The sequence below is a fragment of the Carassius auratus genome, chromosome 1, assembly GCF_003368295.1.
Source record: "Carassius auratus strain Wakin chromosome 1, ASM336829v1, whole genome shotgun sequence".
NCBI classification, from domain to species: domain Eukaryota; kingdom Metazoa; phylum Chordata; class Actinopteri; order Cypriniformes; family Cyprinidae; genus Carassius; species Carassius auratus.
Genome location: NC_039243.1, coordinates 9,585,655 through 9,599,688, shown reverse-complemented (window position 1 = coordinate 9,599,688; position 14,034 = coordinate 9,585,655). Strand labels below are relative to the sequence as shown.

At 38.6% G+C, this 14,034-nt stretch overlaps 1 protein-coding gene across 4 annotated transcripts in view; it reads left to right on the top strand.

Moving 5' to 3' along the window:
* Positions 1 to 13,452, top strand: part of abca1a (ATP-binding cassette, sub-family A (ABC1), member 1A) — a 33,413-nt gene extending 19,961 nt beyond the window's left edge. Inside the window, exons 18-50 of one of the 4 annotated variants that reach the window (XM_026232445.1) lie at positions 12 to 125; positions 788 to 959; positions 1,044 to 1,175; positions 1,259 to 1,398; positions 1,778 to 1,915; positions 1,996 to 2,228; positions 2,341 to 2,413; positions 3,307 to 3,509; positions 3,601 to 3,649; positions 3,728 to 3,832; positions 4,053 to 4,201; positions 4,287 to 4,411; positions 4,496 to 4,594; positions 5,195 to 5,384; positions 5,502 to 5,596; positions 5,703 to 5,735; positions 5,834 to 5,939; positions 6,044 to 6,118; positions 6,582 to 6,751; positions 6,840 to 7,017; positions 7,103 to 7,218; positions 7,805 to 7,949; positions 8,051 to 8,174; positions 8,487 to 8,616; positions 8,716 to 8,836; positions 9,116 to 9,178; positions 9,287 to 9,393; positions 9,567 to 9,708; positions 9,798 to 9,932; positions 10,281 to 10,384; positions 10,464 to 10,556; positions 10,648 to 10,891; positions 11,898 to 13,452. In XM_026232445.1, coding sequence (XP_026088230.1) covers positions 12 to 125; positions 788 to 959; positions 1,044 to 1,175; positions 1,259 to 1,398; positions 1,778 to 1,915; positions 1,996 to 2,228; positions 2,341 to 2,413; positions 3,307 to 3,509; positions 3,601 to 3,649; positions 3,728 to 3,832; positions 4,053 to 4,201; positions 4,287 to 4,411; positions 4,496 to 4,594; positions 5,195 to 5,384; positions 5,502 to 5,596; positions 5,703 to 5,735; positions 5,834 to 5,939; positions 6,044 to 6,118; positions 6,582 to 6,751; positions 6,840 to 7,017; positions 7,103 to 7,218; positions 7,805 to 7,949; positions 8,051 to 8,174; positions 8,487 to 8,616; positions 8,716 to 8,836; positions 9,116 to 9,178; positions 9,287 to 9,393; positions 9,567 to 9,708; positions 9,798 to 9,932; positions 10,281 to 10,384; positions 10,464 to 10,556; positions 10,648 to 10,891; positions 11,898 to 12,038 — 4,244 coding nt within the window. In that variant the 3' untranslated portion in view covers positions 12,039 to 13,452. Of the gene's footprint in view, positions 1 to 11; positions 126 to 787; positions 960 to 1,043; positions 1,176 to 1,258; positions 1,399 to 1,777; positions 1,916 to 1,995; positions 2,229 to 2,340; positions 2,414 to 3,306; positions 3,510 to 3,600; positions 3,650 to 3,727; positions 3,842 to 4,052; positions 4,202 to 4,286; positions 4,412 to 4,495; positions 4,595 to 5,191; positions 5,385 to 5,501; positions 5,597 to 5,702; positions 5,736 to 5,833; positions 5,940 to 6,043; positions 6,119 to 6,581; positions 6,752 to 6,839; positions 7,018 to 7,102; positions 7,219 to 7,804; positions 7,950 to 8,050; positions 8,175 to 8,486; positions 8,617 to 8,715; positions 8,837 to 9,115; positions 9,179 to 9,286; positions 9,394 to 9,566; positions 9,709 to 9,797; positions 9,933 to 10,280; positions 10,385 to 10,463; positions 10,557 to 10,647; positions 10,892 to 11,897 lie in introns of all 4 variants that reach the window. The other 3 variants (XM_026232373.1, XM_026232211.1, XM_026232288.1) reach the window with 3 other exon arrangements.
* The last annotated feature ends 582 nt before the right edge of the window (positions 13,453 to 14,034 follow it).

The window sequence follows — 14,034 nt, the reverse complement described above, 5'->3', positions numbered from 1 at the left end:
ACTTCTCACAGGTCAATATGGCATCCCACGACCCTGGTATTTCCCTTTCACCAAGTCATACTGGTGCGGAGAGAAATGTGGGGGGATTTCATCAATGCCGACCAACAAGAAAGAAAATGCTGAAGGTATGCAACGTCTAAGAAACAAAACCAAAAAGAGCATTTAGATAATTTAATATATTTATTACATTAAAGCTGCGGTAGGTAACTTTTGATGCTCTAGCGGTTAATAAACAGAACTGCTTGCGTCTTGCGGAAGAACATCGTAGCCGGAACTACTTCTCTCTGTTTATGTCTATGAAGAATCACAAAGGTACTGGGTTAATCCGCCGCGGTACCCCCGAAGCAATCTAAAATAGTCCGAATATAAACACTTATTATAGGTGCACCCTAGTGATTCAGGACAAGCTAAAAACACGGTTTGGAAAATGGATTCATGGTGTACTCGCTTATTATATACATTTTGAACACATTTTGAACACAAACAAAGTTACGGACCACAGCTCTGATTGGTGGTTTTTTACCGGGAGCGATGGATTTCTGCAAATGGCAATAGGACACTGGGAGGAGCCAGAGGAGCTTGATTTTTTCACAGATTATCTGTCTCATATTCTACTGTCAGGACATAATGACAGGTTTAACAAATATGTAAAAAATATATTTTTACAAAAGTTACCTACTGCAGCTTTAAAGCATACTGTATTGACCATGCAAAACGTAATTTCCTAAAAAAGCTATTTTTTACGCTACTGGACAGTGTAAAGACTTTGAATGATTTTTTTTTTTAGCTGTATGCATTGAAGAAGAACCAGCCCATCTGGAACCAGGTGTTTACATCGAGAACCTGGTGAAGGTTTACAGCAACGGCAAACTAGCGGTGGACGATTTGACGCTGGGTTTTTATGAGGGTCAGATCACCTCCTTCCTGGGGCACAACGGTGCTGGGAAAACCACAACCATGTAAGACAACGCAGGTCTTTTTATATCTGATGTTAACACTGTGATAATGTAATAAGATAAGCTCAATATTTCTGGCTTTCTTAGGTCTATCCTCACTGGCCTGTTTCCTCCCACCTCGGGCACCGCTTACATCCAGGGCAAAGACATCCGCACCAATCTGAACACTATTCGTCAAAACCTGGGCATGTGTCCGCAGCACAACGTCCTGTTTAGCATGTACGCTTCCACCAGAATCAGATTTCACAAGCTCAGTTTTTTGCGTATGCTCTGAATCTAATGTCCTCGTCCGTGTACTCTAGGCTCACCGTGGAGGAGCACATCTGGTTTTACGCACGTCTGAAGGGTTTGTCTGAGGAGAAGGTGAAATCAGAGATGGAGCAGATCGTGATGGACCTCGGCCTGCCTCATAAACGCAAATCTCGAACCAGCCAGCTCTCAGGTATGAAATATTATTACAATTTTAAATGACAGTTTACATTCCTCCAGTCTTCAGTGTCACACGATCCTTCAGAAATCAGTCTAATAAGCTGAGACATTTCTGAGTATTATAGATGAAAACAGCTGTGCTGATAAATATCTCTGCGGTTCATTTCTTCAGGATTCTTTGATGAATAGAAAGTTGAAAAAACTGCATTTAATTCAAAAATAATTCTTTTTGTTAAATTACAAATGCCTTTACTGTTACTCTTGATCAATTTAATGCATCCTTATTTTTTGCACAGTAGTCTATGAACCATTTTTTTGCAGATTTTCCAGCAAAAATAACTATATTGTGGTATGAAATGACTAGAATGAAACCGTCTCTATGATCCTTACAGGAGGAATGCAGAGGAAGTTATCAGTAGCGCTGGCGTTTGTTGGAGGGTCAAAGGTCGTGATCCTGGATGAGCCCACAGCTGGAGTCGATCCTTACGCTCGCCGGGGAATCTGGGACCTACTGCTGAAGTATCGTCAGGGTAAGCAGACTCTGTTTTAGCGCACACCGTCGCGTCGGTCTTCCTGAAACGATTATTAAACCGTATGGTTTTACCTTCAGGACGCACCATCATCCTCTCCACCCACCACATGGATGAAGCTGATATCCTGGGCGATCGCATTGCTATCATCTCCCACGGGAAGCTGTGCTGTGTGGGCTCCTCTCTGTTCCTCAAGACCCAGCTGGGGACGGGATACTACCTGACGCTGGTGAAGAAGGACTTCGATCTCTCGGCCAGCTCCTGCCGCACCTCCAGCAGCACCGTCTCCTACTCCAAAGGAAGTCTCAAGAAGGTACTAAAGTTTAATAGTGCCTATAAGGGAATGGTAATCTCTATATTGATATTACTGACTCAGTCTTATGTTTTCTTGCTGCCATATTTAGTAATTTCCATTGTCTCTGCAGGAGGACAGTGTATCCGAGAGCAGTTCTGATGCTGGATTGGGCAGCGACCATGAAAGCGAAACCGCCACCATAGGTAGATAGCTGGGTTATTATCGTTAGCTATGAACTATTTTCTTAATTAAAATAAAGCTGGACTAATATAATGTAAAATTAGTATAGATGTTAGGTGGAGACTTTAACCAACCAGTTGAATCACTAAAATGATTAACTCAAATAAATAAAATCTGGACAAAGATTAAAAGTGAAATAATAAATTAAAACGAAATGTTAAACTGAAAGCAAAAATGAGTAATGTTCATGGGAAACTAACTGAAATAAGTTTAAGTTGAATCGCTGGGCTTACTAAAATTAAAACTAATACTAAAACTAAAATGAAATAAAGATAAATTAAGACCAAATATTACATGGAAAAATAAATATCAGAAATAATGCGATGAGGAATGTTAGAAATGTTTGAAATGTTGGCAACTAACGGAAATGAGATTAAGCTGAAGCACTAAAATTACCAACTAAAAGAAATCAAATGTATTTAAAACTAAATAAATTATAATAATTATAAATATTTAATTAAGTTAATTAAATTAACTAATAAAAAATCTAAAATAAAATAAAAAACTATTAAAAATGATAAAAGTACATTTGAAAATGAATCTAAAAATAAAAAGAAAAATGTAAAAAGTCCAATTTAAATATATATATATATATATATATATATATATATATATATATATATATATATATATATATATATATATATATAAATAATACTAAAATAACACTGACATGTATGTAGAGTTAATAAACTTTAAACTAGTTTAAAATAAATAAACTTAAAACTAGTAGATAAACTTCACCCAAAAATGATTCTTTGCTCACCTCCATATTATTCCAAGCCCATTTGTTTTGGAGCAGAGCTCTAGTCATACACACGTTTTGAATGTTTTCTCGACTCTTTCCATGTTCCAGATGTCTCCCTGATCTCCAATGTGATTTTCAAGCACGTTCCTACAGCCAGACTGGTTGAAGACCTCGGGCACGAGATCACTTACGTTCTGCCTTACGAGTCGGCCAAAGACGGAGCGTTTGTGGAGCTCTTCCATGAGATCGACGACCGCCTCACTGACCTCGGCATTTCTAGCTACGGCATCTCTGACACAACCCTGGAGGAGGTAACATATATCATTGAAATCATCTGAATTCAGCTGATTTCGTTCTAGAACGTCAATATAACTGGTTTGTGCTTCTGATTGTTTTGAGCAGATTTTCCTCAAGGTGGCAGAGGACAATGGTGTTGATGTGGAGATATCAGGTAAAACCGAACACATCTGTCAGTGTTTCCTGTAAACATTTAGCAGTGGTGTCTTACTCTGGTTTTGTCGTGGATCAGATGGGATTATACCCGCACGCAGGAACCGCAGACATGCTTTCGGTGACCATCAGAGCTGCCTGAAGCCTTTCACTGAAGACGACTTTGACCTCAATGACTCTGAAGGTGATCCAGGTAGTTACTTTACACATCCTTCATCCATCCCACTTACTATAGATATATTCTGAAATCTGAACCATCATCTCATGTGTTGAAGTTTTAATGTCAGTGCATTCAGATTTTTTTTTTTTGAGTCTGTGTTATTTTAGTATTTTAAATCTTCTATTATAGTAAATATTTTAATGTTTTACTAGTTTCTCATATTTGGTGACATGTGCCCCTGCAGAATCTCGTGAGACGGACTGGCTGGGCGGCGCTGATGGGAAAGGCTCGTACCAGGTGAAGGGCTGGAGTCTGAAGAGACAGCAGTTTGTAGCTCTGCTCTGGAAACGCTTCCTGTACGCCCGACGCTCCCGGAAAGGTTTCTTTGCTCAGGTATGGTCTTCCCATTATATTATACAGAGCATTTCTATGTTTGCAGTTCCTTAAATGTAATGTCCTTGAAAATGTACATTTCCAGATTGTGCTTCCCGCTGTGTTCGTGTGCATCGCTCTGGGGTTCAGTCTCATTGTCCCTCCATTCGGAAAGTATCCCAGTCTCGCTCTGGAGCCCAGCATGTATGGGGAGCAGTTCTCCTTCGTCAGGTACACGCTACCCTCCACCCACCTGAGCCTGCGCTTTCATTCCCATGATTCTTTGAGAGTCTAATGATTGGTTTTTCACTACAGCAATGATGCGCCTGAAGACAGACACACAAACAAGTTACTCGAAGCTCTGATGGACAATCCGGCTTACAGCGAACAATGCAAAGATGAGCAAAACACTGGGTAAGTCCTCAAAGCTTTTTCACAGATTGCTCTGTTGTAAATTCTAAATATTAATAATTTATGTACAGAGGTTATCGATATAGATTTTTATGGAAGCTTGTTTCCGCCACTGAATGAGAAAAAAAAGTACTTGTGACTTGCGATTATGACTTTTTATCTCAGAATTTCAAAATATTTATTAGAATTGCTTGATATAAAGACACAATTCTGAGAAAAAAAGAGAAGTCATAACTGCAGTTGTGAGTTATAAATTTTGAATTGTGAGATATAAACTCACATGTTTAAGAAAATATTGGATTTTAAAACTCTCAATTGATATCTCACAATTCTGAGAAAAGAAGTCAGCATTGCAAGAAAAAAGAAAAAAAAAGAGTTGCAAGATATAAACTTTCGCAATTCGAAGTTTATATCCCACAATTCTAACCCTATAACTTGCAATCGCAATTTTTATATATTATGCAAAAAATTCTGAATTGCAACATAAAATGTTGCAATTGCTTATTTATTTGTGGTGGAAACAGGGTTCCATGTATTTGAGGATCCAATAAGATGTTAAAAATTTGGAAGATTGATATATATATTTTGTGTGTGTGTGAGCAGTAGCAAATCATGCGCGGTTAAAGATGGAGAGTGGATGGTTCCAGAGGTTCCTGAGAGCGTTCGGGACATATTCCTAAAAGGGAACTGGAGTATGGAAAACCCATCGCCTGTGTGTGAGTGCAGTTGTGAAGAAAGGAAAAAGATGCTTCCGGAGTGTCCTCCAGGAGCAGGTGGTCTGCCACCTCCTCAGGTAAACATATTCACCAAATATTGTACTTCGATAACAGCATTATTTCATATCACATTATTATGTTTCAACGACAGCACGACATTGTGTTCACTGAACTTCTCTTTTTATTTTCCTAAGATCAAAGTCACCGTTAATGAAACCTTGCAGAATCTGACAGGCAAAAACATTTCAGACTACTTGGTCAAAACCTATGCACAGATTATTGGGAAAAGGTGAGTCACGCCAATCCAGAAATAAAGGCTTGCTTGTTAATCCTTTTTTCTTTTTAATTCTCATGACAGCACTTTAACTGTGTGTTGTGTTGTTTTGTGTGTTCAGCTTGAAGAACAAGCTCTGGGTCAACGAATTCAGGTATACCTATCAGTTCAGATCTGTTATGATGAAGAAAGTAATAATAATCCATTGGATGAGCTGGGCCTCACATCTCTTTCTCATTGGCTGTTTTACAGGTATGGTGGATTCTCATTGGGTGCGAGAAGTTCACAGGCCCTCCCCCCTGGTGATGAGATCACCGATGCCATCTCTCACATTCGTAAACGCTTCAGTCTTCAAGCGGTATGTCACCTGCATTACGTTTATGACTTGATGTTTAAGATTTACCGGTCAAATGTTTGAGATTTACTGGCCTTAAACCCCGTTTTTAATTTTGCAACCCGCAGGGAACCGCAGCTGACCGCTTTCTGGCCAGCCTGTCGATTTTTATCCGGGGTCTCGATACCAAGAACAACGTGAAGGTGAGTACACTGCATTCTGACTGGATGTATTTGGCTGACCATACAGACATACAGTGCATGTCATGTTTGTCACAGTCATGATGAAAGCTTTATACGAGTTGTGAAATAAAGACTTTACAAGACTTACAAGTGCTTGATTCTGTAAACATATCTTAGAGCAATTAATCCATCAATAGATTTACTGGCAGATTTACTTTTTATGCACAGATTTAGTTATTGTCCATTATAAAATTAGCTAAACTTAAGATGCCATTATATAAATAACTGTTAGTGTAAGTTGTATATGCATGTGTATTTATATTTGCATTATATATAATAAAGGACTACTACTACATAAAATAAATAAATAAATAAATAAATACATGTATAATATATATATTTTAAATATCTTTGTATTTATAAAAATATACAAATATTAATATAAAATAAGAAAGAAGAGTGACATGACTGTGTCCTGTTGCAGATCTGGTTCAATAATAAGGGCTGGCACAGTATCGGAGGGTTCCTCAATGTCATGAACAATGCCGTCCTGCGTGCTAATGTGCCCCCCGGCCTGGATCGGTCCAAATTCGGCATCAAAGCGTTCAACCATCCGCTCAACCTCACCAAAGAGCAGCTCTCACAGGTGGCACTGTAAGTAACCCGGAGCGCGGATCATACTCCACTACATTTACTCACACAGTCTTGATATCTCTGACCTTTGACCCCATCTGCTTCCCAGAATGACGACCTCAGTCGACGTGCTGGTGTCCATCTGCGTCATCTTCGCCATGTCCTTTGTCCCGGCCAGCTTTGTGGTGTTCCTCATCCAGGAGAGAGTGAATAAAGCCAAACACATGCAGTTCATCAGTGGAGTGCAGCCCTTACTCTACTGGCTGGCCAACTTTGTGTGGGACATGGTGAGGATCAAGTCAAATGTTCTTACTCTAAATGTGTTAGTATCTGTTCCAATGCTGTTTGACTGAATGCATGTTTTTCCTTCAGTGCAACTACATTGTCCCAGCGACCCTGGTCATCATCATCTTCGTCTGTTTCCAGCAAGAGGCCTACGTGTCCTCCACCAATCTTCCTGTTCTCGCCCTCCTGCTGTTGCTCTATGGGTAAGAGGCAAAAAATCTGTCTTGTGGTCCTTAATATGTGGTACTACTTTTCAAAAGTTTGTGTCAGTAAGGTTTCTTTGAAAGCTTTCTTTCTATTTCTTTGAAGAAATGATTACTTTTATTCAGCAAGGTTGCATTGGATTGATCACACGTGTCAGAAAAGCCATTTATAATGTTACAAAAAATTGTCCTTTGAACTTTCTAAACATTAAAATCCTGAAAAAAAAGTAGCATGGTTTCCCAATTTATTTATTTTTTAATAATCAATGTTTCTTCAGCAGCAAATCAGCATAATAGATGGATCATGTAACACTTTCAGAAAATTCAGATTTGCATCACAGGAATAAATTACATTTGAACTTATATTACAATAGAAAACAGTTTTTTTAAGCAGTAACACTATTTTGCAATATTTACTTTTTTTACTCTGTTTTTGATGCAGCCTTGCCAAGCTTAGTAGGCTTCATATGAAAACATAAATAAATCGAACCGACCCCAATCTTTAGCAGATTTTGATAGACTACTTGTATGATATCTCCAAAAATATGTCACTAATATGAATGTGCATTTGTTTGTGTCCATCTAGGTGGTCCATAACACCCCTGATGTACCCAGCATCATTCTTCTTTAAGATTCCCAGTACAGCGTATGTGGTTTTGACCAGCGTGAACATCCTCATTGGAATAAATGGTAGCGTGTCCACATTTGTCCTGGAGCTTTTCGGCAGCAACGTAAGTTCATGTTTCACAGCTGTGCTTGATTATTAATAATGTAATCTAACTCAAAACAACCCCTAAATGAACTGTGGCTGTTTCTCCTCACTGTTTTCCAGGAGATTGGTGGCATCAACGACATCTTGAAGAACGTGTTCCTGATCTTCCCTCACTTCTGTCTGGGCAGAGGACTCATTGACATGGTGAAGAACCAAGCTATGGCTGAAGCTCTGGAGAGATTTGGTGTGTACCATTCTCACAAATACAACTTTTGTATTGAAATGTTCTTTTTAGAATGTTCATTTAGAATTTCCACTTCAGGTCCGAGTGAAGCAAAATTTAGTCGGTAGACCTTGGTTGTTTCCAAAACCTAGTGATGTACATTCTAATTCAATTCTGATTGAAAACTATTGATATATTTAAAAAATATTTAACCCATATTTAAGTGTTCTGTGTATTTTTATGCTTGTTAAACTATTATGTCTTTAAGTCAGCCATTTAAATCATTTATGCATGGTCTCTGGGTCTGACTTGTTGTTTCTGAATGTTGTTCAGGTGAGAACCGATTCCGCTCTCCTCTGGCGTGGGACATGGTGGGCAAGAATCTCTTTGCCATGGCCTTAGAGGGTGCGATATTCTTCTGCATCACCGTCCTTATCCAGTACCGTTTCTGCATCAAGGCCAGGTGATGATACGTTCATGCCTCACAGTGCAAAACCTTTTTAAATTCGAGTAAAAAGTGTTTTTAATGCATGTAATAAATGATCTGTTTTGGTAAAACTAGGCCGTTCAGCACTAAGCTGACAGCGATCGGAGAGGAGGACGAGGATGTGGCCAGAGAGAGACAGAGGATCTTAAGCGGAGGAGGACACACTGATATCTTGGAGCTCAAACAGCTCACCAAGGTCTGTGGTCAAAAATACCTACTGTATCTATCTATCTATATATATATATATATACTTGTTATAGCAGAATCCATACACATACAGTTTATGATATGTATATGTTAAATAAATAAACCATAAACAATAATAAACTATATACACAATTCATATTTATTAATAGATACATTTGTAATTGTGTGTGTGTGTGTGTGTGTGTGTGTGTGCGTGTACATATATATATTTCAGTGTTGTTGTTCTGTTATAATAATTATTTATATAATAATATGTCTTATTCTGCAGGTTTATAAGCGAAAGCAGAAGCCAGCTGTAGACAGACTGTGTGTGGGCATCCCACCGGGAGAGGTGAGATCAGTTTATTTGTTTCATTTGTTTAGTTTAGCCTGGTCTTGTACATGATCTGAATAAACAGATGCTGATTATGGTTTTGATAATATCATGTTCTTTCGTCAGTGTTTTGGGCTGCTCGGCGTGAACGGAGCTGGAAAGACAAGCACCTTCAAAATGCTGACAGGAGATTCTGTTGTCACTAGCGGAGAGGCCTACTTGGCAGGAAAGAGGTACACAAATTAAAACAGTAATGCTTTAAACACAGGGGTTTTTGTGACTTATACGTCATTGGTATGTTAGTGCAACCCTAAAAAACAATGCTCACATTGTGTGCCCTTACATAACATGAGTGTGTCATGACCCTTTTAATAACAGTACCAAACTCTTGGCTTGTTTACTGCAGCGTGCTGACGGAGATCGATGAAGTGCATCAGAATATGGGCTACTGTCCGCAGTTTGACGCCATCAGTGATCTGCTGACTGGTCGAGAACATCTGGAGTTTTACGCCATTCTGCGGGGCATCCCAGAGAAGGAAGTGTGCGAGGTCAGTTTTTAGCTGCCTTTAGGGAACGTCTGGCTACTAATGTCGCCGCTGGTTATCGAGGGATCTGATCGGTTGCTTGTTGGTCGCAGGTGGCAGATTGGGGCATTCGTAAACTAGGCCTGATGAAGTACGTAGACAAAGCAGCAGGAAGCTACAGCGGGGGAAACATGAGGAAGCTCTCCACCGCTATGGCACTCATCGGAGGACCGCCAGTGGTGTTCTTGGTGAGTGTGCATCTAACTTTATGATCATTTCATCAATCATAATCCAAAAATTACATCGCAGGTTTGTATTGATTGGTATGGAGAGCAGGGAAAAACAACACTACATGTAAATAATAAATTGCAAATGCATTATAAAATACAAATGCAACTATACAATTATGCATAGTTATCAAAGTCAAGCAAAATAAATGAAATCCATATATTAAAAGCAACAACAAAAAAATATATATATATATGAGTCAGAGTGGAGGCACATGATGACGCTCTTCCTGCTCTTTATGGTGTTCTGCTTGTGTTTCCTGCTGAATTTGTGGGCGATGGTTAACCTGGCTGTTGTTGTGGTTACAGGACGAACCCACCACTGGGATGGACCCCAAAGCCCGGCGGGCCCTGTGGAACTGCATCCTCAGCATCATTAAAGAGGGACGCTCGGTCGTCCTGACCTCACACAGGTGAGAGAGCCTCAGTCAGTGTGCTTTATTCTTGTTTATTCTTGACTTCTTTGCATGACTTTGCTGGGTTTTTCTGCAGTATGGAGGAGTGTGAGGCGCTCTGCACTCGTATGGCCATCATGGTGAACGGCAGGTTCCGCTGTCTGGGCAGTGTGCAGCACTTAAAGAACAAGTAAGAGGTTACACATCAGGATTTGGGATCATTCCAGAGAATCGACTCTTTTGAATCAGTTCGTTGAACCCTTTTGCTGTGGCTGTTCCAGGTTCGGTGACGGGTACACCATCATCCTGCGGGTGGCGGGGGCTGATCCGCAGCTGGAGCCGGTGATGGAGTTCATCGAGAAGGAGCTGCCGGGCAGCACGCTGAAGGAGAAGCACAGGAACATGCTGCAGTACCAGCTGCCCTCGTCGCTGACATCCCTCGCCCGCATCTTCAACATCCTCTCCAAGAACAAAGAGCAGCTCCACATCGAGGACTACTCCATCTCACAGACCACTTTAGACCAAGTAAGAGCAGATTCAGTGTCATTCAGATTTAAAAGTGCAACAGTTTGCTAAAAGTAATTTTTGGAGTCAGAAAACACACAAATATTGCAAAATCTGCTGCACACTGCTTTGCATGTTTTTTTAGTTTTTTTTTATGAAATCGAAACTTTTTTTCCCCCCCAAGCACACATTAAATTGATCAAAAGTGCCTGTAAAGACAACTATAATGTTAAAAAAAGTTTTCTATTTCAAATAGATGCTGCTCTTTAGAACTTTCTATTCATAAAAAAAATCCTGAATAAAGCAAGTATTATGGTTTACACAGAAATATGAAGCAACACAGCTGTTTTCAACATTGATAATAATCAGAAATGATTTCTGAAGAGTCATGTGACACTGAAGACTGGAGCTGGAAATTCAGCTTTGATTCGCAGGAATAAATTGCATTTAAAAATATATTAAAATAGAAAACAATTTACAAGTTAATTTAAATTGTAATAATATTTCAATATTTTTATATTACTGTTATAATAAATAGAAAATAAATCAGCAAAAAATTACATAAGGAAAAAAACAGCTGTTATAAATTTCAGTTATTTTAAATTATAATAATATTTCAATATTTCATTATATTACTCTTATAATAAGCAACAATAAGCAACATTTAATAATATTGTGATGTTTAATAATATTGCTGTTATAATAAGCAAACATTAAATGAAGCAACAACAAAAATAAGCAAAAGTCTACAATAAAATAAAATTGTAAATTGCATTGCATTCTAGATATTACTGTTTTTATTGTATTTTTGATCAAATAAACTCATAAAATGCTTGGTGAGCATTGACTCCCAACTTTTAAGTGTTTGTCTAAATGAAAAAACTAAAACAAATGGAAGAAAGAACAAAAACAACAACTAGAATTTTGCTTGAAAAGGGCAAACAAAAATTCAAAATTAGAAATAAGATTTCAAAACTATGTAAATTCCATTAGTTGAGTCTTACATTTGTTCGTCTGTTCATTTCAGGTATTTTTCAATTTTGCCAAGGACCAAAGTGACGAGGACCACTTAAAAGACATTGCCATTAATAAAAATGATGCCGTTGTGGACATTTCTCACCTGAACACCTTCCTCGTAGACGAGAAGGCCAAAGAGACGGTGGTGTGATCCGCCAATCAATGGATACAACAATCCACCTTCATGGGACTAATATGGCATTTTTTTGTACTACTCTTTAGTTTTTTGTTCAATTTTTCAGCTGTGTGTCTTTGCGCCCATAAGAGGGTGCTGGACCTGAAACACACTACTGAAACAAACAATGCAAATCAATGCAAAAAAGAAAGAAAACAAACACCGATGACAGAGAGGCCGAGCCTGGTGCTTGTCGCTCCGTCGCAGTGAACGCGAGGAAACTTGAAGCTGTTCGCTCCACTAGCAGTGAATGTTTGATTGACAAGACGTCTGCGAAAATATCATTCAGATACTGCCAATGAGATGTCGAATTCAGGGCCAAAGTTCATCTCCTCATTTAGCACAGGCTTCAAACTTTGCATTTCAGCAGCTACTTTACTTTTTTAGATATGCATTTTAAAACTATACTCAAATGATATTTTGATGCAATGACGTGCAATGTTTCACAGTTGTTATTGTCAAGTGTTTGAAAGTGATGTGCCTTGAAACAACACTCCGCTAATGGACACAAAGCGTGGAGCACACACCGTTATCAAAGCTTCAGTGATATTTACAGCTACTGTGAAGACGGAGCGGATGACTTTAGAAGTTAATTGCATGCTTTACATGGATGCCATGTTTAGGACGCCATTGTAAGCTCAAGCATGTTCTAGCTTTGTTATCCTGAAGTATTTCTGCGTGGGTTTCAGCAGATGTTGGTTGGTGGGCGAGTTCATATTGTGTGAAACTGTACAGAAACAAATCATTTCCGTGCCAAACCAGATCAAGTGGTTTTAAATCATTGTTGGGTTTTATGATAGTGGCTCTCAGCGGGCTACTAAATGTTACATTTGGTTGTTGTTGTTGTTGTTGTTGTCTACACTGTGCAATTTGAAAAGACTTTCATCGTACAGTAAGGCCTTGAGAGATGACAGCTACAGTTTTTTCCTATGACATGCAGCCCTCTGGTACAGGAGGTCATATCTCAAGATGAGATTATACTAAATGCCTGTTTAGTTTATTATACCACTTTTATGATCTCAAACAAAGGCACCGTTGTTCTTCGCCTACAGTGTAAAGTGACCAAAAACAACGAGGTGCTACCGATTGAGTTAATTTTTTATCACAAGGTGTTTTATAGTCAGACACCCCCTTTTAAAAATTAAGCAACAATCCCTGCTGCACATCTGAATGACATGTAAGAAGAACAAGAAAAAACAAGTATTGTCTTTGGTCCAAAACTGAAGCACTTTATAATGTTAAACTGGACTTGACATTCACAATTCACAAACAGGACATTTTGTGTTTAACAAAAGGTTTATAGATCATTTTAGATGTCCCACCGTGGCCATTATTTTCTGTTACAATGTATGTGTTTACATTTGAAATATTAAAAATCTATTTCAGTCACTCTCGTGCCCTTTTTCTGTTCTATTCAGGTACTGTGTGTAATTTTGTCAACTGTGAGTAACAGAAAAAAATTATTGCAGTAAATAAATAACAGTAAAAAAGGACAAATTTACTGGTGATGTACTTGCATATGAACGTTAGATGGCGTGTTTAGAAACATGCAAAAACATGCCGCTCTCTGAATATTTTTTTTCCACGTAAACAAAACTTTTTTTTGGGGGGGGGGGGGTCGTTATAAAAAAATGGTTTAATGTTAACATATTTAATGTTACCCTATAAGCGACATTAGATAGAATATATAGAATAATATGTCATGTTACAACGTTAATCGCGTCATGCAAGAGAATGTTCATGAACGCTTTTTCCTGCCTATGGAATCAGTGGGGATGTAGCTCAGTGGTAGAGCGCATGCTTTGCATGTATGAGGCCCCGGGTTCAATCCCCGGCATCTCCACTTTTGTTTTTGGTGTGTCGGGCAAACTTTTTGTGAATTCTTACTACGAAGGAAAATAATGGATTTTTACAAAATAATCTGTAGCTTCAGCTAACACTACCTTATGATTTTAAGATTTTCACAATTTTT